The sequence below is a fragment of the Oncorhynchus clarkii genome, chromosome 12, assembly GCF_045791955.1.
Source record: "Oncorhynchus clarkii lewisi isolate Uvic-CL-2024 chromosome 12, UVic_Ocla_1.0, whole genome shotgun sequence".
NCBI classification, from domain to species: domain Eukaryota; kingdom Metazoa; phylum Chordata; class Actinopteri; order Salmoniformes; family Salmonidae; genus Oncorhynchus; species Oncorhynchus clarkii.
The window spans coordinates 59,856,485-59,882,562 of NC_092158.1; the positions used below are offsets into that span (position 1 = coordinate 59,856,485).

Sequence of the window (26,078 nt, forward strand, 5' to 3'; positions counted from 1 at the left end):
ATGACACATTATATAAACTCTTTATAGTGTTTTATTTACATTTTAGAGGCGATAAGGTAATAAGTTGGACAGATCGAGTGAAAAAAAAGCAATTTTTCCCACACAACCATCTCTCCTTCTCACTGTCACGCATTAGTTTCGCTTCCCCACCCGCCATTTAAAAAAAAGACCCAACGGGGCTCATTGCCTGCTTGAATTATGCAGAAACGGGCAGCGTTTAGGTCATGTAATTGATTCTGTTGGAAAGGGGAGAAATTGTGCTTTACAATGGTATTGACATTACAGTTGATCTGGAGGTATTACGTTTTTGGGGAGCTAAAATAAGGGCAATTGTACGGACCGAGGCGATGTACTAGTTTACGTTACACATCGAGGGTTCTTGGTTGAACGTGGACGCAACGTGGACGCACGCCGTGCAGTCCTTGCACACCAGGCGAAATGCAGTGGAAAGAGTGTGTCCCTTATTTTCATGGACAGATTTTGGGTGAAGTAAAACCTCTCGCTTCGCCTCTTCCTCTCTGCCATAACACAAAAACAGTTATGCAACCTATTTTCAACTGATCAATTATTTGGGATGTGTAGTCATCTTGTATAACTTACGCTGTGTAACTGGAGATGACAGAAACTACACCTCCCAAATAACATTGCGATTAATTGCTTATCTAGTTTCACGGAGTATAGCCAGTTCACTACTTAAAAATCCCGTTTCATGACTGACTTTATTTATAAACAAATACTTATCCGTTCTCATGGCGGAATCTGCAGCCTGTCCTGCATTCCAGCTTGGAAAACCTCGATATGATCAGGTAAAGCATATTTTTTGACTTTTTTGTATCATTAATCCCATTGTTTGGTATCTCTACGAGTGCACAAAAAACACTATAGATCCGACCTCTGCCTGCGATCACATCATTATGCTCGCTGCTTGTGACTTTGTACAAAAGTTGCCTCTGATGTCCGATCGATACATGTTTGTAAAATCTTTGTAGTGCCATCCTGTTTATGTTCTGTGCAAATGCAAGAAAGTATCCTACTTTCTTGAAATTAACAAGTAGCGAAAACGAGGGGTGGGGATGATAGCGGGGTTGGCCGCCCCACTGTAGCTAAATGCTGAGGCTAAAATACTTTGCGAACATCCTATGGTCCTAATAATGGCGTTTTGCGTGCCTGATCTGTAAATCAGTCTTACTTAAAGAAAAATTGGCAAAATGTTCTAGATTTTTTTCAGGTTCTTTATTACACTTGAGTAGACTGCACTGAATAGTTATATAGAACAGCCTAAATATAATTGAATAGCTTTATTATGACTTTTTATGTGACATCCGGATTATTTTTATCTCTTTGCGCCTTTTTATCTCTCGGCATAATCTGAAACCTTCATGAGGGATAAAAAAGTGACAAGTAAGAATTTATGTAGGCCTCATCACTTTGTTTAAAAAAAATGTGTTCCTTCCAACTAGTGATGCACCAATATGACATTTTTGGCCAATACTTATTTTCCTTGCCAAAAAAAACCTGATACCGATAAAGCTAATTGATATTTAACATTTTAGTGGCTTTTGAAGCATTCTAATACAGTTTAAATAGTTAACACACAAGTGGCGTCACTACAGTCCCTGGTTCGAATCCAAGCTGTATCACATCCGGCCGTGATTCCCATAGGGCGGCGCACAATTGGCCCAGCGTCGTCCGAAATTGGCTTTTTGTTCGTAACCAACTTGCCTAGTTAAATAAAGGTTACACACACCACAATGACCAAAAACCTATTTTGTTGGCATTTACGTATGTTCCCATTACCAGTAAAACATCATCAAAACATTTTTTTTTTCACTTACTTGCTGTGCTGTTTCGTTGATCAGTTGTTCAGTTGTTTCATTCTCAACCAGGATTTCTATGGAACGGCGTTTGGGTCTTTGCGTGTCAAAAAATATACTCTTTAACACTATTTGACTTGTCAAATAAGCTTGTTGACCAATCAGGACCTGAATATGACGGCACGTCACATAATAATTTAACTCATTCCTACATTTTTTTACGTAGTGTAATCAATGTGTAATAACTATCACTTGTATTTCATATGTCACAACGATTCATCGATACGTATGCTATGATGTCTCGCGCACCTACAGTGCTGGTCATAAAAAAAGCTAGCTAGCTCATGGATGCAAACAATGTTCTTCCCCAAAAACATAGCAAAACGACAATCTGTTTCAGTAGCTAAAGTTAGCTAGCTAACTATGTGTCATCGTCTAAAATAACTCAAATTTATAATTCTGTTTTTATTTGATTAATGGTCGGACCCATCTATGTGAAGCTAGCCACAATAAGGATTAGCCACAACAGTGGACTTTGCAGTTAGCCTTCAAAATAAAAGTATGGCATAATTTTACTATTTGTATTCATTTGCATCACTGTCAATGATGTACTTTTATTTTGACGGAAAACCGCAAATTCCACTATTGTGCCTAATCCTTTTTGTGGCTAGCTTCACAACACATGACATGGTCCGGCCACGCCTCATTAGCCAGATGAAGCTAGCCGGCTGCTTATAACGTTAGCTTTGGGCAACAGGGTTAAGTTGCTAAAGCTAGCTACCTCAGAAGTTGCGGTCGAACAAATTATACTTTATTACCAACGCGGTATTATAAACACATCGTTCGTGGCCGGTGTTTGCTTGTTTGCAGACTTTTTTTGTACAGCTTTGCCAGTGCTACTGTATCTTTTTTTGACACGCAAAGAACTAAACGGCGTTCCATAGTATGTATGTCGTGAAGCTAATAGCAGTGATGCTATTACTGTGTACCTCTGGTAGGGCAACATCTGAAAAATAGAACACTTGGTAGTGTGTACCGATGCTCAACCAGTCGGCGAAAGCCAACATCACCCACGACAGAGAACGGTTAATTGTCAAGGGCAATGAATTCCATTATCTTGGCTTTAATGGATTTCGCCTTTGAGTTGTCTCGCTGAAATTTTGTTACTCTTTCAAATGACTGCTCGACTTGTTGACTGCTCGATCCAAATAGCAGACATTGCAGGCTTGTTTAGGAATGCTGTGTTGCATTTATAGCGCAACATTTTACGTGGCGTCATTACTTCATGTACCCACGTTATATATGTATACACGTCAGCTTTGACATCAGTTTTCCACATCAGCGTTAAACTAGACATCGATACTGATGTTGGCATTTTTAGCTAATATCTTCCGATTCCGATATGTTCACCGATATATCGTGCATCCCTACTTCCAACCATTTAAATATGCCTCTTCTAATGACCCAAACTAAATGATTCTGCTGCGCTATGTTTGAGGTGAGGGGTGTTGTACAAAACAAAGTCATCAGTGTTTGAATAATCTGTAACCAATCAGATTATCAAAGCTAATGACATTTTTAAATGACGCTTTACCCATTTGTGTTCTGGCTCTGGCCCAACCCACCGATTGCTGGGACCAATCAGAACGGTTAGAATGTGTTTGCATTCTAGAAATCGTCAGGGAGGCATTCAGGTCATAAGAAGGAATTCCCCTTGACTACTCCCCCAAATTGGAGAAAGCAAACATTCTTTCCCATTGACTTGCATTGTAAAAGAGCCAACTTCTCTGTAGATTTTTTGTTACACAGAAATAACAAAACATACCGAAAAGCTGCTGTCTTGTTCAATGTAACCAGGTCAAAAATCCCGACCTATGGTTCGCAATGCTCCCACATAGGGAAATAGAGCCAGCAAGAAGAGCCCTGTGGCTTCAGGCTATTCTGCATGGGAAATGTGGGGACCCGGTGTCCAATTAGGCTACACGTAGCCAATGGGGTAACCACAGGTTGTTTTCACCATAGGAAGCGGGACCTCAACGTTCTATCTAATACCGATTGGGACAATCCAGACTCATTGCGAAGAAGAAACTATCCTCCATGGGCGTTGTGTAGTGTTCGGCTTGAGCAAGGAGTTTGGATAGCCAGGCAAACATCAGATAGTTCAGCTCCTAAGAATCTGGGCCATCCTGTTGCAATGTGTGCCAGATTAATGGTCTGTCTACCTTTAGACAGACTATGCCCTTCCCTGGACCACTCATGGCTGTGCCCCTGCCCAGTCATGTGAAATCCATAGATTAGGCCCTAATGAATTTATTTCAATTGACTGATTTTATATTTTGAGGTTGGACATTGCGCGTACCACTAATATCGGCCGATTCCGATATGCTCACCCGATATATTGTGCATCCCTAGGCTGAATACTTTCCGAATGCACTGTATGTGAGAATGCTGTTTATTGACTACAGTTCAGCATTCAACACTATTGTTATCTCCATGCTGTACCCTTTGTTCACCCACAACTGAGTCGTTTTGAATGACACAACTCCATCAAGTTTGCTGACGACACCATGGTTGTAGGCCTGATAACCAACAACGATGAGTCAGCTTATAGGGGAAGGTATGTGACCTGGCATTGTGGTGCCAGGACAACAACCTCTCCCTCAACTTCAGCAAAACCAAGGAGTTGATTGTTGACTTCAGGAAGCAGAGGAGGTAACATGCCCCGATCCACATCAACGGGACTGCAGTAGAGAGAGTCAGCAGTTTTATGTTCCTTGGCGTCCACCTCACGAGGACTTGACATGGACCAACAACACCACCACTCTTGTCAAGAGGGTGCAACTGCGTCTCTACATCCAGCTGAAGAAAATCGGAATGCCACCCAGTCCTCTCCAAATACTACCTCTTCAAAATATAGAGGGTTCTGACCAGTTGCATCACGGCCTGATACAGGAATTGCTCCATCCACAGCCACATGGCCCTCCAGTGGGTGGTGAAGACATCTGTGTACATCACTGGGACTGTGCTCCCACCCATCCAGGACATCTACTCGAAATGGTGCCTGAGAAAGGCCTGCAGCATCAAGGACCCACACACCCCAGCCATGAGCTATTCACTCCCTTACCATTGGGCAGACTGTATCGGCTCATGAGGTCTGATGCCAACATGCTCAGAGACAGTTTCCATTTACAAGCCACTAGAATGACCACTTGCACTGACTTTCCGCACCTCAGCACCAGGGTTAGGGTGTAACGGATTACAAAGAAAACTAACTGCAATTACCAGCTAAAATATTGTAATCAGATTACAGATATTTTTGAAAAACTAGATTATTACTTCGAGGATAACTTTTAAATTCAGAATTATTTTGGGGACACCTTTCTGTTTTCTCAATGACATTCCAATCAGCATTTAAAAAAAGGCGCATGCTTTAAGTTTGTTCTGCCTGAGCGAGTCTAACCACAAATCAGAGACCACTATGACAACGCACCAAATGTGTTTGATGGATCGCGGGAAAAGACAAGGATTAGGCTTTTGTAGGCTACAGTCCAAAAGCTTTGTATTCCAATGGTGCGACCGCTGTCGGCAGCCAAAGATAATCCTACTTGAATAAACGTTTGGAGATAAGGACTACAGCCGTGGTACGTAACCAGCGGACGGACGGACGATACTGATATCTCTTATTATTGATATCTAGACTACATAGCACATTGATGTGAATCACACTGCTGCTCTCATAGTGGTTGTTGTGGATTGCTGTTCACAAATGTATGTGTATTTTAACCCAATTGGTTGAATTGAAGAAGTTTTTAAGCTGCCCATCAATCATTGTTTTTGCGACCAGGGGTATATTTATTAGAGAAACTGTTTACAGTTTAAGAATCACACGGAAGCAAGAAGAGCAAAACAAGAGTTTCTATTGAACAAATTCAGGTAGGTCCCTTCTCGTTTCATTCCGTTTGCTTCTGTTTAAGAAATGTTTTGCATCAGAAGCAGAGTAATGAATATGCCTCCGGTGGACAGCCAGTGAAAATACGCTGTTGCAACAGCTGCATAGTCCGGATCCCAGGCTATGGAATGAAAGTTTGAGTTCCATGCTGTCAAAAACACTTTTAATTTTAAGAAGACCAGGAGTGGGGCTTTTTATTTTCTTAATGGAAAATTACCATTTTGTTTTTCATGTGCAAATAGCACTTTTTCGGTGTTCAAGCATGCCATTCAGAGAGCAGCATTTATTTTTCAACTCAAAGCAATGAGCCCAATCAGTCCTCCATGATAAAGGCAGAACTGAGCGATTTCTGTTAGTTGGGCCAACTGCAAAATCAAAATAAGCTATATTGTAAAAGTATTTTTGGTATTAATTTAAGGTTATAGTTAGGCATTAGGGTTAGCAGTGTGGTTAAGGTTAGGTTTAAAATCAAATAGTATGACTTTGTGGCTGTGCCAGCTACTAACCTGAGCCTCATAAGGGGAAAGTGATCTAAAAGTACCTGAAAGTAATCAGATTACAAGTTATTACTGATTACAGTTTTGGACAGGTAATTAATAACTGTAGAAGATTACATTTAGAACGTAACCTACCCAACCCTGCATAACACACACACACACACACACACACACACACACACACACACACACACACACACACACACACACACACACACACGCGCAACACTAGTGCTATTAACCAAAATGTCAATTCGTTTTTTTCGGAGGTCAATGGAAAGCTTCTCTAGAGATATATCAGATCAAACCAGAACTGTGTGATGTAGTAGGGAGTTGTAGATTCCAATAGGCCTATATTCTACATATTTTTGCACAGAAAATGTGACCATAACAATGACCATAATCCATTGCGTGTCTACTTGTCCGTTCTGTGTTTCTTTTACGCCTGCTATGTAAAAGAGACAGAATGCGTGATCGAGAGGGATAGACACTGAGGTATAATAAGTGGGTAGAGAGTATTTGCTTCATGAAGTATCTTTACCTGAAAATACATTATCTATGTGATTAATAGATGGTATTCAGCAGTCATAAAAGTATGCCTTATTTACATTGAAGAACTACTAAAATTGTGATTTTTGTCAGACAGCATAGCTAGCAGCTCTATAGAGATGATGACTTGGAATTAGATAATAAAGTCATCAAATAAAACAAATGTAATATACACAATTTAAATATTTTAAAGTAATGTCAATAAATTAAACTGGAGTTAATAAGTGATAAGCAGTAATGGGCAGTCACTACCATCACGGGACTTAGTGCATTTAATGTTGAAAAAAAGTAGCGAGATCAAAAACCAACCGACACCGAATCGACTTCAAAAAACACCAATCACTCAGCACTATGATACACACTGTCAAGCCCTGGTCTTAGTATTTTGTGTTTTCTTTATTATTTTGGTCAGGCCAGGGTGTGACATGGGTTTATTTATGTGGTGTGTTTTGTCTTGGGGTTTTTGTTAGGTATTGGGTTTGTGGCTTAGTATGGTTATCTAGCATAGTCTATTGCTGTCTGGAGTGGTTCTCAATCAGAGGCAGGTGTTTATCGTTGTCTCTGATTGGGAACCATATTTAGGCAGCCATATTCTTTGAGTGTTTCGTGGGTGATTGTTCCTGTCTCTGTGTTTGTTGTCACCAGATAGGCTGTTAGGTTTTCTCACGATTATTGTTTTGTTAGTTTTGTTAGTTTTGTGTAGTTTCTTCATTAAAGAACCATGAATAACAACCACGCTGCATTTTGGTCCGACTCTCCTTCACCACAAGAAAACCGTTACAGAATCACCCACCACAACAGGACCAAGCGGCGTGGTGACAGGCAGTGGCAGCAGGAGCAGCGAAAGGAGGAATGGACATGGGAGGACGTTTTGGACGGCAAGAATATGGACTATACTACTTGGGAGGAAATAGACAGGTGGGCGGTCGACCCAGGGAGAGTGCCGGAGCCCGCCTGGGATTCGCTGGAGCAGTGCGAGGAAGGTTATAGGAGAATGGAGTTGGAGAAACGAATACGGCGGCGTGGAAGGAAGCCCGGGAGTCAGCCCCAAACTTCCTGTGCTTACCGGGGGGCTAGAGAGACTGGGCAGGCACCGTGTTATGCTGTGGTGCGCACGGTGTCTCCAGTGCGGGTGCATAGCCCGGTGCGGTACATTCCAGCTCCGCGTATCAGCCGGGCTAGAGTGAGCATCGAGCCAAGTGCCATGAAGCCGGCTCTACGCATCTGGTCCCCAGTGCGTCTCTTTGGGCCGGCTTACATGGCACCAGCCTTGCGCTCGGTGTCCCCGGTTCGCCTGCATAGCCCAGTGCGGGCTATTCCACCTCGCCGCACTGGCAGGGCGACCGGGAGTATTCAACCAGGTAAGGTTGGGCACGCTCGGTGCTCAAGAGCTCCAGTGCGCCTGCACGGTCCGGTCTATCCAGTACCACCTCCACGCATCAGCCCTCCGGTGGCAGCTCCCTGCACCAGGCTTCCTGTGCATGTTCTCGGCCCTGTACCACCAGTGCCAGCACCACGCATCAGGCCTACAGTGCGCCTCGCCTGTCCAGCGCTGCCAGAGCCTTCCTCCTCTCCAGCGCTGCCGGAGTCTCCCGCCTATCTAGCGCTGCCAGAGCCTTCCTCCTCTACAGCGCTGCCGGAGTCTCCCGCCTGTTCAGCGCAGTCGGAGCCTTCCTCCTCTCCAGTGCTGCCGGAGTCTCCCGCCTGTTTAGCGCCGCCAGAGCCTTCCGCCTCTACAGTGCTGCTGGAGTCTCCCGCCTGTCCAGAGCTGCCAGTCTGCAAGGAGCTGCCAGTCTGCAAGGAGCTGCCAGTCTGCAAGGAGCTGCCAGTCTGCAAGGAGCTGCCAGAGCTGCCAGTCTGCAGGATGCCGCCAGAGCTGCCAGTCTGCAAGAGCCGCCAGAGCTGCCAGTCTGCAAGGAGCCGCCAGAGCTGCCAGTCTGCAAGGAGCCGCCAGAGCTGCCAGTCTGCATGGAGCCGCCAGAGCCGCCAGTCAGCATGGAACCGCCAGAGCCGCCAGTCAGCATGGAGCAGCCAGAGCCGCCAGTCAGCATGGAGCAGCCAGAGCCGCCAGTCAGCATGGAGCAGCCAGAGCCGCCAGTCAGCATGGAGCCGCCAGAGCCGCCAGTCAGCATGGAACCGCCAGAGCCGCCAGTCAGCATGGAGCAGCCAGAGCCGCCAGTCAGCATGGAGCAGCTAGAGCCGCCAGTCAGCATGGAGCAGCCAGAGCCGCCAGTCAGCATGGAGCAGCCAGATCCGCCAGTCAGCATGGAGCAGCCAGAGCCGCCAGTCAGCATGGAGCAGCCAGAGCCGCCAGTCAGCATGGAGCAGCCAGAGCCGCCAGTCAGCATGGAGCCGCCAGAGCCGCCAGTCAGCATGGAGCAGCCAGAGCCGCCAGTCAGCATGGAGCAGCCAGAGCCGCCAGTCAGCAAGGAGCCGCCAGAGCTGCCAGTCTGCATGGAGCCGCCAGAGCCGCCAGTCAGCATGGAACCGCCAGAGCCGCCAGTCAGCATGGAGCAGCCAGAGCCGCCAGTCAGCATGGAGCAGCCAGAGCCGCCAGTCAGCATGGAGCAGCCAGATCCGCCAGTCAGCATGGAGCAGCCAGAGCCGCCAGTCAGCATGGAGCAGCCAGAGCCGCCAGTCAGTATGGAGCAGCCAGAGCCGCCAGTCAGCATGGAGCAGCCAGTCAGCATGGAGCAGCCAGAGCTGCCAGTCAGCATGGAGCAGCCAGAGCTGCCAGTCAGCATGGAGCAGCCAGAGCCGCCAGTCAGCATGGAGCAGCCAGAGCCGCCAGTCAGCATGGAGCAGCCAGAGCCGCCAGTCAGCATGGAGCAGCCAGAGCCGCCAGTCAGCATGGAGCAGCCAGAGCCGCCAGTCAGCATGGAGCAGCCAGAGCCGCCAGTCAGCATGGAGCAGCCAGAGCCGCCAGTCAGCATGGAGCAGCCAGAGCCGCCAGTCAGCATGGAGCAGCCAGTCAGCATGGAGCAGCCAGAGCTGCCAGTCAGCATGGAGCAGCCAGAGCTGCCAGTCAGCATGGAGCAGCCAGAGCTGTCAGTCAGCATGGAGCAGCCAGAGCTGCCAGTCAGCATGGAGCAGCCAGATCCGCTATTCAGCCAGGATCCGCCATTCAGCCAGGATCCGCCAGTCAGCCAGTCAGCCAGGATCTGCCAGAACTGCCAGCCAGCCAGGATCTGCCATAGCCAACTACCTGCCTGAGCTTCCTCTCAGTGCTGAGCTTCCTCTCAGTGCTGAGCTTCCACTCAGTGCTGAGCTACCCCTCAGTCCCGAGCTACCCCTCAGTCCCGAGCTAACCCTCAGTCCCGAGCTACCCCTCAGTCCCGAGCTGCCCCTCAGTCCAGTGGGGCCCTTGGTGAGGACTACTAGGCCAAGGTCGGCGGCGAGGATCGCCTATCTAAGGACGCAAGGCAAAGGGACTAAGACTTTGTTGGAGAGTGGGGTTCACGTCCCACGCCGGAGCCGCCACCATGGACAGACGCCCACCCGGACCCTCCCCTATGGGTTTAGTTGTGCGGTCGGGAGTCTGCACCGCTGACTGGCGGGGGGGTTCTGTTACGCCCTGGTCTTAGTATTTTGTGTTTTCTTTATTAATTTGGTCAGGCCAGGGTGTGACATGAGTTTTGTATGTGGTGTGTTTTGTCTTGGGGTTTTTTCGTACGTATTGTGATTGTGGTTTAGTGGGGTTTTCTAGGTAAGTCTATAGCTGTCTGGAGTGGTTCTCAATCAGAGGCAGGTGTTTATCGTTGTCTCTGATTGGGAACCATATTTAGGCAGCCATATTCTTTGAGTGTTTCGTGGGTGATTGTTCCTGTCTTTGTGTTTGTTGTCACCAGATAGGCTGTTTAGGTTTTCTCACGTTTATTGTTTTTGTTAGTTTATTCATGTATAGTTTTATTGGATTAAAGAATCATGAATAACCACCACGCTGCATTTTGGTCCGCCTCTCCTTCACCTAAAGAAAACCGTTACACACACACACACACACACACAATCCCCCCTTTCCCAAAACATGTGTAAATATTGGACAAAATTGTGCCTTCCTTTATTATACCTATGCTAAAATGTTTATTCTACTGAGCCATTACTTTGTTTTCTTATTTCTTATTGTTGCATTGTCGGGAAGGAACCTGCAAGTAAGAATTCCGTAGGACGATGTATACCATGTGTATCCCGTACATAAGACTAATGAACTTGATACTTGAAAAGATAGTAATTTACACAGGCTATAGTGAGTCTCTTCTCACAGCTCCAAGAGGCTTAAGTGTATTTAGACCTCCATTTCGCAACCTCTGATGCAATTGCCTAACCAAAATCATTTTGTTCATGTGAAACATTGAATCATCCTGCAATAGCAATTTTGATTTTTATCATTACAAGCCTCCAGTCATATGATGTCAAACGCTGCATTTATCAATGGGTGATGGAAGGTTTCATTGTTTCACGAATAGAGCATCCGTCCATATTTTGTGGCCCAAAAATCTTCAGCACAGGTTGGCTTACGGTAAAAAAAAGGCATATGCAGTAAAATTTTCAGTTCGTTGCATCACACCAGTTAAAATTAGGCCAGGTCTTGAATCTCACTGACTCCTTTTGCTGCTGCCCGTGATACATCTCTGCTAGCTGTGTGTTGTGTATTCTCTGAAGAACTGAAGCACATGCATAATTAAAACAGTCTTCTCACATGGAGCCTGTGCTCTTCTCCCAGACAAAACTGGAGCTACAGCAGCGCTGCAGATGCAGGAACTTAATTTGAGCCAGTTTGCTACAGCAGAAAAACAATCCTGCATCAACAGGAAATTATAATTATTTTGTGGGTTATAATTAATGGACAGTTTTGTAGGGGTTGATACATTTTTCGTAAGGTAAAATCAAGTCTGAAATTTCAAAGTGTAAATTATTAACTTCAGAAGCCTTTTTCATCCTCAAATACACCACAAGTTATCCAGCAACAGGGTGATCAAATTAAGATCCCACCTCTGTACACATGAGCTGTGAAGACATTTATATATGGGCTGTGAGGACACTGAATAACCAAAGGATACACAGACTTACAGAACGGTAGCTACTGCATTCTTCACAATTACATGGCATTAGAGGTGGAGGAGTCTGTTTTCAATTAAAACTGAATGTAGGAAAGATAATGAATATGGAGGGACGAACTCTCCTGTCTTGCCTTTTGTCTCCTGCCTTTCATAAGTGATGCATGGCTTGAAGGCATCTGTTTGAAGCTGCCATGTTTCAGTCCATCTGGTTTGCCAAATTGAATCTTGGCAAGCACTGCCATCAGGCCTTTTCAAACTGTTGGCTCACAATGTATGGTCGGGCCCATCTAGTAAGGGGAAGGGAAAAACCACCAAGTTTAGTTTAGTTCATTAGGATCCCCATTAGCTACTGCACATGCAGCAGCTACTCTTCCTGGGGCCCACATAAATTCAGAACAGTTAGACAAGGTCTAAGAGTTCAGAACAGTTAGACAAGGATTTTTATATATACAGTGGTAAGAAAAAGTATGTGAACTCTTTGGAATTACCTGGACTTCTGCATAATCTGTGTATCATTTTGTTATTCAGTGTCCTCACAACCCATATATAAATGTCTTCACAGCCCATGTGTACAGAGGTGGCATCTTAATTTGATCACCCTGTTGATGGATAACTTGTAGTGTATTTGAGGATGAAAAAGGCTTCTGAAGTTAGTAATTTACACTTTGAAATTTCAGACTTGATTTTACCTTACGGAAAATGTATCAATCCCTACAAAACTGTCAAAATAATTCCAAAGGGTTCACATACTTTTTCTTGCCACTCTATGTGTGTGTATTTAATATATGAAGGCTATTCCATGTGAGAAATTGCCAAGAAACTGAAGATCTCGTACAACGCTGTATACTACTTCACAGAACAGAGCAAACTGACGTTAACCAGAATAGAAAGTGGAGTGGTTTGAGAAACAGACGCCTCACAAGTCCTCAATGAAGTGAAGAGGCAACTACGGGATGCTGGCCTTCTAGGCAGAGTTGCAAAGAAAAAGACATATCTCAGACTGGCCAATAAAAAGAAAAGATTAAGATGGGGATAAAGAACACACACTGGACAGACGAACTCTGCCGGTACCTGCCTTCAGTTTCTTGTCAATTTGGAATAGCCTTCATTTCTCAGAACAAGAATAGTTTCAGAAGAAAGTTCTTTGTTTCTGGCCGTTTTGAGCCTGTAATCGAACACACAAATGCTGATGCTCCAGATACTCAACTAGTCTAAAGAAGGCCCGTTTTATTGCTTCTTTAATCAGAACAACAGTTTTTAGATGTGCTAACATAATTGCCAAAGGGTTTTCTAATGATCAATTAGCCTTTTAAAATGATAAACTTGGATTAGCTAACACAACGTGCCTTTGGAACACAGGAGAAATGGTTGCTGATAATGGTCCTCTGTACACCTATGTAGATATTCCATAAAAAATCTGCCGTTTCCAACTACAATAGTCATTTACAACATTAACAATGTCTACACTGTATTTCTGATCAATTTGATGTTATTTTAATGGACATAAAATGTGCTTTTCTTTCAAAAACACGGACATTTCTAAGTGACCCCAAACTTTTGAACGGTAGTGTATGTCTCAAAATAAGAGCAGTGGTGAAAAAAGTATCCAAACTGTCATACTTGAGTAAAAGTAAAGATGCCTTAATTGAGAATTACTCAAGTAAAAGTGAAAGTCACCCAGTAAAATACTACTTGAGTAAAAGTCTGAAGGTATTTGGTTTTAAATGTACTTAAGTATCAAAAGTAAATGTAATAGCTAAAATATACTTAAGTATTGAGAGTGAGTATAAATCATTTAAAATTCCCTATATTAAGCAAACCAGACTGCACCATTTTCTTGTTTTCATTTATTTATGAATAGCCAGGTTCACACTCCAACATAATTTGCCAAAAAACTAAGCATTTGTGTTCATTGAGTCCACCAGATTAAAGGTAATAGGGATGACCATGGATGTTCTCTTGATAAGTGCATGAATTTGACAATATTCCTGTGCTGCTAGCCATTCAAAATGTAACGAGTACTTTTGGGTGTCAGGGAAAATGTATAGGAGGAACGTAGTGAAGTAAAAGTTGTCAAATATAAAAAGTAAAGTACAGATACCCCAAAAAATTAATGAAGTAGTATTTTAAAGTATTTTTACTTAAGTACTTTACACCACTGAATAAGAGTTATACATTGGAAAGATACCAAGAGACACTAGGCATGAATGTAAACAAGTAAGAAGGACTCTGCGAAAGAGGGGTGACGAAAACATGCTCAAGTGCACTGTGTCTTAAGAGTCAACCCACACATCTGTTCTGTCTTACTTTGTATCCCTCAAATATTTTCAAGTAATTTAACTCTAAACAACAGTTAGCAGTTTGACCACTTTCCTTCAATCCACATCATTTGAAATTGAGACGTTGATTCGTTATTTAAATGTTGAATTTGGGTACCCACAAACAACACGTTATTAAAGATCATCTGACTATACGACTAAAATGTATTAAGGCATTCATAAAGTATTCATAAGCCCTACATAGCTTCACAAAGCATTTGTAAGTAATATAATACTACGTAAAGGTTGATAGAAATTTGGAAAATGTTGCATAAACTTTTTGTCACCCTTCACATAACATGTGATTTGCTTATGGAGGATTTCTGAGGCATCCATATTTGCCTTATGAAGGATTTATGAAGGCTTCAATGAGCCTTAAAAGTTATATTTTGTTTAGAGTGGGACTGGATTATTGAAGATGTGCACAAGCAATTTAGTTACTATCGTTAATGGTATACAATAAAGGATTGAATTGGGTGGTTTGAATTTTTTCCTGCGAGGTCTCACCCACTCTGTGCACCACTGATAACATACATAGCCATTGAAGATGTTCTCTCCCTCTTTCTCCTGATTTCCCCCTCATTCATTCCCCCTCACATACAAGTGTGCTACCTATTTACAGAGAGATGGGGTGTTAAGATTTGGTATTGCATTAGCTCATCAAGAATTAACTACTTGCTTTGTCTTTTCCAGAGTTCATTTCTTGGCCGGCTGAAACACTTTGTAGAGATCATTGACCCCAGCACACTCTTTGTGTCTGAGGTAAGGTACAGTCGAAAACATCAATCCACATACTGTTTTACTACTTCAGCAATTGTTTTTTGTAAGAGACCAGACTTGCATATGAGACTTGGGAATGGTGGCAACAGGAGAATACCGTCCAATACTTTAGATCTGGAATCAAATCAGATAACACAGGGTCGGACTAGGAACAGAAATTGACCTACAAATTTCTCATACACCAGCCCATTTTTCCCTCAAAGGCCCCATTGTTAGCCCAAATAATTTTGGGACAGGCCCACTGGGCTAAAGATGCCCGATTTCCTTCTATGAGATAACACATTAACTCGAAACCTACCTATTATTAATTATCTTGTTGACTCAAATTACTTATCTCTCCAGAGACGATTGACAGAATGCATTAAGCTCCTGGATGAATTTAAACACGGAAAACTATCACCTGGAGTTTCTGATCTACAGGTTAGCTTTTTGTTTTTCAGAAATTCCTTTGTCAGTGTTACAGAATATATACTTTTCCAAAATGTAATTTTATTTTAAGCATAATGTTTATGACACTTTCAATGTGTAGCTGTAACACATTCAGCTGCCCAGCTGCCCAGCATTTCCCCTCACTGCGCTGAACTGACATAGCTGTTTTTTTTTTACTATTTAGCTATGGGAAGCCCAAAAGGTCACGCAGGTAAGTTGTGGCACACGTCTGTTCATACATGACCCCATGTACAGTTGAAGTTGGAAGTTGGAAGTTTACATACACCTTCACAAATCCTGACATTTAACCCTATTAAAAATTCCCTGTCTTAGGTCAGTTAGGATCACCACTTTATTTTAAGAATGTGAAATGTCAGAATAATAGTAATAATTATTTTTTTCAGCTTTTATTTATTTCATCACATTCCCAGTGAGTCAGAAGTTTACATACACTCATTTAGTATTTGGTAGCATTGCCTTTAAATTGTTTAACTTGAGTCAAACATTTTGGGCCCATTCATTCAGTTTTGGCCCATTCCTCCTGACAGAGCTGGTGTAACTGAGTCAGGTTTGTAAAGGCCTCCTTGCTCGTACACACTTTTTCAGTTCTGCCCACACATGTTCTATTGGATTGAGGTCAGGGCTTTGTGATGGCCACTCGAATACCTTGACTTTGTTGTCCTTAAGCCATTTTGCCACAACTTTGGAAGTGTGCTTGGGGTCATTGTCCATTTGGAAGACCCATTTGTGACCAAGCTTTAGCTTCCTGACTGATGTCTTGAGATGTTGCTTCAGTATATCCACATAATATTCCTCCCTCATGTTGCCATCTATTTTGTGAAGTGCACCAGTCCCTCCTGCAGCAAAGCACCCCCACAACATGATGCTGCCACCACTGTGCTTCACGGTTGTGATGGTGTTCTTTGGCTGGCAAGCTTCCCCCTTTTTCCTCCAAACATAACGATGATCATTATGGCCAAACAGTTATATTTTTGTTTCATCAGACCAGAGGACATTTCTTGAAAAAGTACGATCTTTGTCCTCATATAGATACTTTTGTACCTGTTTCCTCCAGAATCTTCACAAGGTCCTTTGATGTTGTTCTGGGATTGATTTTCCCTTTTTGCACCAAAGTACGTTCATCTCTAGGAGACTGAGTGGTATGATGGCGGCATGGTCCCATGGTGCTTATACTTGCGTACTATTGTTTGTACAGATGAATGTGGTACCTTCAGGCGTTTGGAAATTGATCCCAAGGATGAACCAGACTTGTGGAGGTCTACCATTTTTTTCTGAGGTCTTGGCTGATTTCTTTTGATTTTCCCATGATGTCAAGCAAAGAGGCACTGAGTTTGAAGGTAGGCCTTGAATTACATCCACAGGTACACCTCCAATTGACTCAGGCTAATTGACATCATTTATCAGAACCTTCTAAAACCATGACATCATTTTCTGGAATCTTTCAAGCTGTTTAAAGGCACAGTCAACTTAATGTATCTAAACTTCTGACACACTGGAATTGTGATACAATGAATTATAAGTGAAATAATCTGTCTGTAAACAATTGTTGGAAAAATTACTTGTGTCATGCACAAAGTAGATGTCCTAACCAACTTGCCAAAACTATAGTTTGTTAATAAGAAATTTGTGGAGTGTTTTAAAAAAAAGTTTTAATAACTCCAACCTAAGTGCATGTAAACTTCCAACTTCAACTGTATGTGTTGCCATACATACATTTTCCCTCTCCTCTTGGAAGCATGATGATGATGTCACACTCTTTCTCATATCTGAATGTAGGCCATCATTCATCCTGACACAGGAGAGAAGATTTTCATGCCTTTTCGAATGTCAGGTATGACTTCCAAGTGAAGATTTTCACCAGAGTGACTTTTATTTTGTTAATGGTAATTTTTACCCTGATTTTATATCTTTTTTTGCATCTAAACAGGTTATGTCCCATTTGGAACACCAATTGTAAGTCTTATATGAAATTATTAATGTATTTCATATGTATCTATGGATACAATATTCAACTTTGTCCTGAAGATGATTAGTGTATGTAAATACGTGTAACATCTGGTATGGTCACTTGTTTAATAATACACTGTTGGTTGTACTGACTTTTTGGTTTTGAGGGAAGCAGTCATTCTGGAGACCTTGCAAGACTAGAGCAGTTGCACTATTGTCTCCCTGTCTGGCCTAATCTAGGTTGTGGGCCTTCTTCTTCCAAATCAGACTGTGGTATCCACCATTTTCTGGCAGGTAAAGACATTACAAGCAACCTTTTCAGCAATAACGGTCCCATGTTGTTAATATCCACATTGGATACGCTCTCCTTCCCAGTGAGGTAAAGTGATGTAATTGAATTTCACAGAATGTTTTTTTTTTCTCCTTTCAGTGGCTTAACCAGAGTCACAATGCCTGTGTCAACTACTCAAACCGCAATGCTACTAAGGTAGTGTATGATGCTACCAAGGTAGTGTATGAGAGGATCATCTATATTATTTACGGCTTGATTCTCAGAAAAGCTATTGAATTACAATTCTGTGTAAGTGTTTTTGGTCCACATACTGTGCTGCTCCATAGCAACTAGCACTACATCTCCTGCATCTGGCACTGTAGACTTCCTTCATTTTAGCCATGGCTCATGTCCATTAGGCACCAAATAGAAGAAAATGGACTGAAACAGCGAGGGACTGCCTGGACTTGTGCAATAATAGACACACATGTTTGTTTTCCGTTGCAACACGTTTAGCTATGGTTTGCTCTAATTAACACCACCCAGATGTACTGTATAGAAAGTGTTTTGAACATGTGACTGATGTCAAAGTGTACATTTTCCATTCAAGGTTTTGGTATTCAAGAGAGTGATTTTAGCCAATGTTAGCCTTACGTAAGAGGCTGTGAGATACTAAGTCATTCGTGTTGTTGTTCATATTAGCCTACACCGACTTCCACGTTTCTTCAAGGTTACTTCGGAGCTGTGACCAGTGCTGTCTCTCTTGCGGTCAGTTGATGATTATTATACATGTATGGGAATGAATATTCAGTTTCAGCGATTCTGTCCGGCCTATTTCTGCTATATGTAACGTGTTAAATGGGTTTAGAGCACAGGCGGCCAATAGCACCTTCATTGGGGAGGACAGGCTCATAGTGATGGCTGAAACGGAATGAATGGAATAGTATGGAACACATCAAATACATGGTTTCCATGTGTTTGATACCATTCCATTCCAGCCATTATTATGAGCCGCCCTCCCCTCAGCCGCCTCCTGTGGTTTTAGAGTGTATCCTAAACTTTGTGCTGTGTTGTTCAGGTAGGACTGAATGTACTGATTCAGAAAGCCAACAGGTTGAGTCCAGCGACCCGAATGATAATACAGAGACTCATCCCTTTCCCAGCTGTGGGTAAGTATTTGTAAATCATTTGAATAAAAACACATTAATATAGTATTAATGTGAACATCTAGACTTGATTTAAAATCAGTTTGTCACAAAGTAATATGAGCTACAGGTGCAAATGAATAGGCTGCATTGCGTTTACTTTTGGGTTCATTCTCCGTCTGTCCTGTATGTAGGTCTTCTCCTTTTTGTTAATAGAGCTTTGCTATAAATGCATCAATCACAGGGATAAATCACCTTTAACAAGAGCTGCAAAACATTTGGTGTCAGAGGAGGCAGAGCTTTGCTGCCGGTTTCTTCTCTATAAGCTTTGTATGGTTAGCAATGTGTAGCTAATAGCTACCCTCCTACTACATAGATCTCTGTTCAATATTGTCAAGGTTGTACTATATATAAGCTCTCCCCAGTTGTAAATGTGAAACCTATGTGCTTACTAAGGGCCTGTCTATAGACCTCACATGCTGAAGCAGAATACTCCAAACAAATCAAGATGAAATAGATACATTGGCCCTGTTGGAATACTCTTAAAATGCATCCTTCCTTCCTGCCATCCCTAAAGTAGTCGGCGGCAGGTAGCCTAGCGGTTAGAGCGTCAGGCCAGTAACTGAAAAGTCAGTGGTTCAAAGACTGGAGCTGACAAGGTGAAAAATCGGATGTGCCTGTGAGCAAGGCACTTAACCCCAATTTGCTCCAGGGGCTCCGTACTACTATGGCTGACCCTGTAAAAAAATCTAAATTTCACTGCACCTATCTGACTATTCTAGTTGTCTAGTAGTGTCAGATCAGTGATTACTTCAAGAATAGGAGGAAGGAAAGATACGTTTTTAGAGTATTCAAATGGGTAGGTCTCAATCTCAGCTGAATGTCAGACATTGCCACTGTCACAACCAGTATTCTCTGCTTACTCAGTCAGTGCCAACATTTGCAACGTGGGCCTCATGAGGCACAATGAGTTGTCGGAGGGCGTCAACGTGCTGGACGAAAATGGGAACATATTGGGCTCCTCAAAGATTGCTGCCAAACATGTGAGTGGCTGGTCATCAGTGAGACCTCTCGCACAAGCCTTTATAAAAATACTGTTTCCTTCCTGGCCACAGAGAGAAAATGAATGGAGTCATTCCACTCGCTAGCTATCAAACATACTGTGCAGATACAGTGCCTTCAGAAAGTATGCATACCTCTTGACTTATTCCACATTTTGTTGTGTTAAAGCCAGAAAAATAACGGCTAAATCGGTCCGCTAATATACAGCATCAGTCAAAAGTTTTGACACACCTACTCATTCAAGTATTTTTCTTTATTTTTACTATTTTCTACATTGTAGAATAATAATTATGGCAAGAACAGCTCCTAATATGGACTTGGTCTTTTACCAAATAGGGCTATCTTCTGTATACCAACCCTACCTTGTCACAACACAACTGATTGGCTGAAATGCATTAAGAAGGCACACCTGTTAATTGAAATCCAGGGGGTGCCCCTACTATGACAATATTTGTACATTATTCTTAAAAAAAATCTTTAAGCTCTGTCAAGTTGGTTGTTGATCATTGATAGACAGCCATTTTCAAGTCTTGCCATAGATTTTCAAGACGATTTAAGTCAAGACTGTAACTAGGCCACTCAGGAACATTCCATATTGTCTTGGTAACCAACTCCATTGTATATTTGGCCTTGTGTTGTAGGTTATTGTCCTGCTCAAAGGTACATTTATCTCCAAGTGTTTGTGGGAAAGCAGACTGAAACAGGTTTTCCTCTAGGATTTCCCCTAGCTCTATTCCATTTATTTTTATTTTTAAAAACTCGATGACAAGCATACCCATAACATGATGCAGCCACCAACATGCTTTAAAATGTGAAGAGTGGTACTCAGCGATGTGTTGGATTTGCCCCAAACATAACACTTTGTATTCAGGACATAAAGTTACTTTCTTTGCCACATTTGTTGCAGTTTTACTTTAGTGCCTTATTGCAAACAGGATGCATGTTTTTTGAATCTTTTGTATTCTGTGCAGGCTTCCTTCTTTTCACTCTGTCATTTAAGTTAGTATTGTGTTGTAACTACAATGTTGTTTATCCATTCTGTTTTCTCCTATCATGGCCATTAAACTGTTTTAAAGTCACCATTGGCCTACTTGTGAAATCACTGAGCGGTTTCCTTCCTCTCCAGCAACTGAGTGAGGAAGGACACCTGTATCTTTGTAGTGACTGGGTGTATTAATACACAATTCAAAGTGTAATGAATAACTTCACCGTTCTCAAAGGGATATTCAATGTCTGCTTTTTTATTTTTACCCATCTACCAATAGGTGCCCTTCTTTGCGAGGCATTGGAAAACCTCCCTGGTCTTTGTAAACACAGATTCAACCTGTGTTTAACATTCACTGCTCGACTGAGGGACCTTTAAAATTGTCCCTCAAAATTCTGAAAACATAATTCCACTTTGACATTATGGGGTATTGTGCATAGGCCAGACAATTTTAAATTCAGGCAGTAACACAAAATGTGGAAAAGTCAAGGTGCGTGAATACTTTCCGAAAGCACTGTATATCAAATTCATTGTTTTAGCATATTCAATCAGTATTTAGAATTAAAGATACCCTGACCAAGATGGCCATCCTGTAATCATGTCCATTCTAGTGTTCTATTTAGTTCTCTGTTCCTGGCAAAATATTTTGTCTGCAAAATGTCGACATTTTATATTCGATGCAAAATGTGTATTTTTAATGTGTGGAGAATCAGTTTCTGAATAGTCTGTCTGTGACTGAAGTCAGTATGATTCTTCATATGAGGTTCAATAAAGTAAGAACAGGTTTATTTTATAATTTATTATTAGTAAACATAAACATATTTATGTGTTTTTCCTCATATGTCCATATGCTGCATCCTTCAAACCTCATGGGAGGGGGAATTTAATCCAACATATTGCAATATTTTGAATTGAAGCATGTGCACAATATTGTTCTTTCCCCCCAGGCAATTATGGAGACAGCCTTTACCAGAGTAGTCCTCCCGATGCCAATATTTGTCCTTCCTCCCATCATTATGTCCTACCTAGAAAAGTAAGTCATGCTTCTAGATGGGTCAGAAATATTTAGTGTACTGCCTTGTCTAGTCCCTTCATTAATATCAGAATAGTGTCAGTTGAGTTATGGTCATCCCAATACCTAAAGCCTGAAAAATAGGGTCCTGGATAGGACAATGTTTTCACCATATTAACATTCTGTGGCATTTCATTTTTTGGAAGGGTGGAGGTGTAATCATTTTGTAATCATGTGTAAGAAATGTTGTATTAGTGTTGAGATTGTACTCAATAAATGTGTGCTTCCCTTCTTGTCTGTTAGACTTCCAATGCTGCAGATGAATCGGAGGCTGTTGCTGCCCATCCACAGCCTGGTGTGTCTGGCTACCTTCAGCCTCTCCCTGCCCCTGGCCATCAGCCTATTCCCACAGATGTCTCAGGTACCACTGCTGCTGCTATCCCTGGAGGCTGGCTGGACAGCTGGGAGGAATTAACCTCACACACACTTCACTTGTCTCTCTTGTAATTAAGAACGAACGATAAAGGTTCTGGATTTAGAGGTACTGTGACAGGCTATTAGGTGTTGCAGACGGTTGGTAGGCGTATTGTGTGTTTACATGTTTCTCTGGTTCAACTTCAACAGATAGAGGTGTCTCAGCTTGAGCCGGAGATCGCAATGGCAACCGATTGCAAGGTGGTGACCTACAACAAGGGACTGTGATGACTGGCCCCCGAGGAGAGAGTAGAGGACAGGGCACTGAACAGAGGTGCAAATTAGCCTCCTTTTTGACTGGCTGTAACGGACACTCCAGGTCTCTCTCTGGTGTAGGGTGAAGTTGCCCCTAGATGCTGATCTTGGCTCAGTTTTGTATTTTCCCACTAATGGATTGGGGAGGAGAAGCTTATCCCAGATCTGAACCTGGGGGAAACTTCACCCTGGATCTCTGTCTCCCATAGCATGGTAACAGCTCCAGGCACTTTTTGGTGCATTAAAATAGTGTTGCATAGATAATGTACTGTCTTAATCAATGGTTTTAATACAACACATTCCATGGAATGTGAAAATTATGCAAATCAGTAAGGATTGAGGGAGGTTAACAGAACAATATTGTTGTCATATGTAATATGTTGTAATATGTTATGATGGAACTTTATAATGTAATGCCCATACCATACCAGCTATATCGCAATTGGTCATGCTGATCAACCCAATTGTTTAAATTTTTATGAGATGTTTTTGTTGTTGACCTGAAGTTTAAAAAAAAATATGTTTAAGTAAAAGATACAATCTAAAATAGTTTTACAATCCCATGAATCAGTGTTGAGTGATAGATCCTGACAGACTGTTACATACCCCTTGACCTATTCCACATTGTTTTGTTACAGCCTGAATTCAAAATGGATTAGATAGATTTGTTTTCTCTCACCCATCTACACACAATACAGAAATATCTAATTTACATAAGTATTCACACCCCTGAGTCAATCACATGTTAGAATCACCTATGGGAGTGATTACAGCTGTAAGTCTCTACGAGCTTTGCACACCTGGATTGTACAATATTTATACATTATTTTTAAAATTCTTCAAGCTCTGTCAAGTTGGTTGTTGATCATTGCTAAACATCCATTTAAGTCTAGCCATAGATTTTCAAACGTAATTAAGTAAAAACTGGAAGTAGGCCACTCAGGAACATTCAATGTTGTCTTGGTAAGCAACTCCAGTGTATATTTGGCCTTGTGTTTTAGGTTATTGTCCTGCTAAAAGGTTGTTGATCCATCCTCCATTTCTCCTATCACAGCCATTAAACTCTGTAACTGTTTTCAAGTCACCATTGGCTGGCCTCATGGTGTAATACCTGAGCGATTTCCTTCCTCTCCGGCAACTTAGTTAGGAAGGATGCCTGTATCTTTGTAGTAACTGGGTGTATTGATACACCATCCAAAGTGTAATTATTAAGTTCACCATGCTCAAAGGGATATTCAATGTTAGCTTTTTTGTTGTTGTACCCATCTACCAATAGGTGCCCTTATTTTGAGGCATTGGAAAACCTCCCTGGTGTTTGAATCTGTATTTGAAATTCACTGCTCGGCTGAGGGACCTTACAATTATCTGTATGTGTGGGGTACAGAGAGGAGGTAGTCACTCAAAATCATGTTAAACACTATTCTTGCACACAGAGTGAGCCAATGCAACTTTATTATGTAACTTGTTTAGCAAATATTTTCTCCTGAACCTATTTACGCTTGCCATAACAAAGGGGTTGAATACTTATTGACTCAAGACATTTCAGATTTTCATTTATAATGAATTTGTAAAAAAAACTCTAAAAACATTCCACATTGACGTTATAGTGTGTGTAGGCCAGTGACACAAAATGTGGAAAAAGTCAAGGGGTGTGAATACTTTCTGAAGTCACTGTATAACAAAAGATGGGCATCCTGTAATCATCTCCATTCTACTGTTCTATTTAATTCTGTGTTCATGGAAAAATATATTGTCTGTAAACATAATCTCAATTGAATCCATTTTAAATTCAGGTTTTAACATAACAACATGTGGAAATAGTCTAGGGGTGTGAATACTTTATGAAAGCACTGTATAATGTGAAAGAGCAGGCTAGGCTATTCTGTAGGCTACTTGAGTCTGATGTAAAGATTACAAAGATGCCCCTGTCCAGAAACGGCCCCTAGCCTCTACACCCCGTACCACAGGCTATGGTTGAATCCCAGTTCTCCACCCTCGTCCCTAGGTGTGCACCATCATGGATTTAAAAGCACTGGATTGGTGTAAGATTCCACCACTATTATGGGGAATGTGCAAGTGCACACTTGGGGAGAAGGGTGGAGAATCGGGATGCAGCCTAGGTCTGTTTCTTGACTAGGGCCATTCTAGGACATTCTAGAGGAAGTCGGTTTGTGGACCATGGTTGCTAAAAATAAAGTTTTCTATTCTACGTTTTATATTTTTGTACATTCCTTTCCCGATGATAATTGCATGAGAAAGGGTACAATACAGTATTGACTGATTGAAGAAGTTATATGACTGGTGCACAGTTATATTGCACAGTACAATGTTTTTGTGTGCATATAATATTACCAGAATATATTGTACTAACCAATGTGTTATCCATTACCTCCTCTACATACAGTGCCTTGCGAAAGTATTCGGCCCCCTTGAACTTTGCGACCTTTTGCCAGATTTCAGGCTTCAAACATAAAGATATAAAACTGTATTTTTTTTGTGAAGAATCAACAACAAGTGGGACACAATAATGAAGTGGAACGGCATTTATTGGATATTTCAAACTTTTTTAACAAATCAAAAACTGAAAAATTGGGCGTGCAAAATTATTCAGCCCCTTTACTTTCAGTGCAGCAAACTCCAGAAGTTCAGTGAGGATCTCTGAATGATCCAATGTTGACCTAAATGACTAATGATGATAAATACAATCCACCTGTGTGTAATCAAGTCTCCGTATAAATGCACCTGCACTGTGATAGTCTCAGAGGTCCATTAAAAGCGCAGAGAGCATCATGAAGAACAAGGAACACACCAGGCAGGTGCGAGATACTGTTGTGAAGAAGTTTAAAGCCGGATTTGGATACAAAAAGATTTCCCAAGCTTTAAACATCCCAAGGAGCACTGTGCAAGCGATAATATTGAAATGGAAGGAGTATCAGACCACTGCAAATCTACCAAGACCTGGCCGTCCCTCAAAACTTTCAGCTCATACAAGGAGAAGACTGATCAGAGATGCAGCCAAGAGGCCCATGATCACTCTGGATGAACTGCAGAGATCTACAGCTGAGGTGGGAGACTCTGTCCATAGGACAACAATCAGTCGTATATTGCACAAATCTGGCCTTTATGGAAGAGTGGCAAGAAGAAAGCCATTTCTTAAAGATATCCATAAAAATTGTAGTTTAAAGTTTGCCACAAGCCACGTGGGAGACACACCAAACATGTGGAAGAAGGTACTCTGGTCAGATGAAACCAAAATTGAACTTTTTGGCGTAAAAGCAACACAGCTCATCACCCTGAACACACCATCCCCACTGTCAAACATGGTGGTGGCACCATCATGGTTTGGGCCTGCTTTTCTTCAGCAGGGACAGGGAAGATGGTTAAAATTGATGGGAAGATGGATGGAGCCAAATACAGGACCATTCTCAAAGAAAACCTGATGGAGTCTGCAAAAGACCTGAGACTGGGACGGAGATTTGTCTTCCAACAAGACAATGATCCAAAACATAAAGC

General features: G+C 42.1%; 1 protein-coding gene across 1 annotated transcript; it reads left to right on the forward strand.

The window, feature by feature from the left end:
• The first annotated feature begins 647 nt into the window (after positions 1-647).
• On the forward strand, positions 648-24,781 carry LOC139422104 (sideroflexin-5-like). Its single transcript, XM_071173252.1, has 14 exons — positions 648-806; positions 14,878-14,946; positions 15,307-15,384; positions 15,578-15,604; positions 17,191-17,245; positions 17,342-17,367; positions 17,602-17,655; positions 17,792-17,848; positions 18,335-18,400; positions 18,711-18,801; positions 19,705-19,820; positions 21,772-21,857; positions 22,140-22,257; positions 22,461-24,781. Exons 1-14 carry the CDS (start codon positions 750-752, stop codon positions 22,536-22,538), a joined length of 978 nt encoding a protein of 325 aa, XP_071029353.1. The 5' UTR covers positions 648-749; the 3' UTR covers positions 22,539-24,781.
• The last annotated feature ends 1,297 nt before the right edge of the window (positions 24,782-26,078 follow it).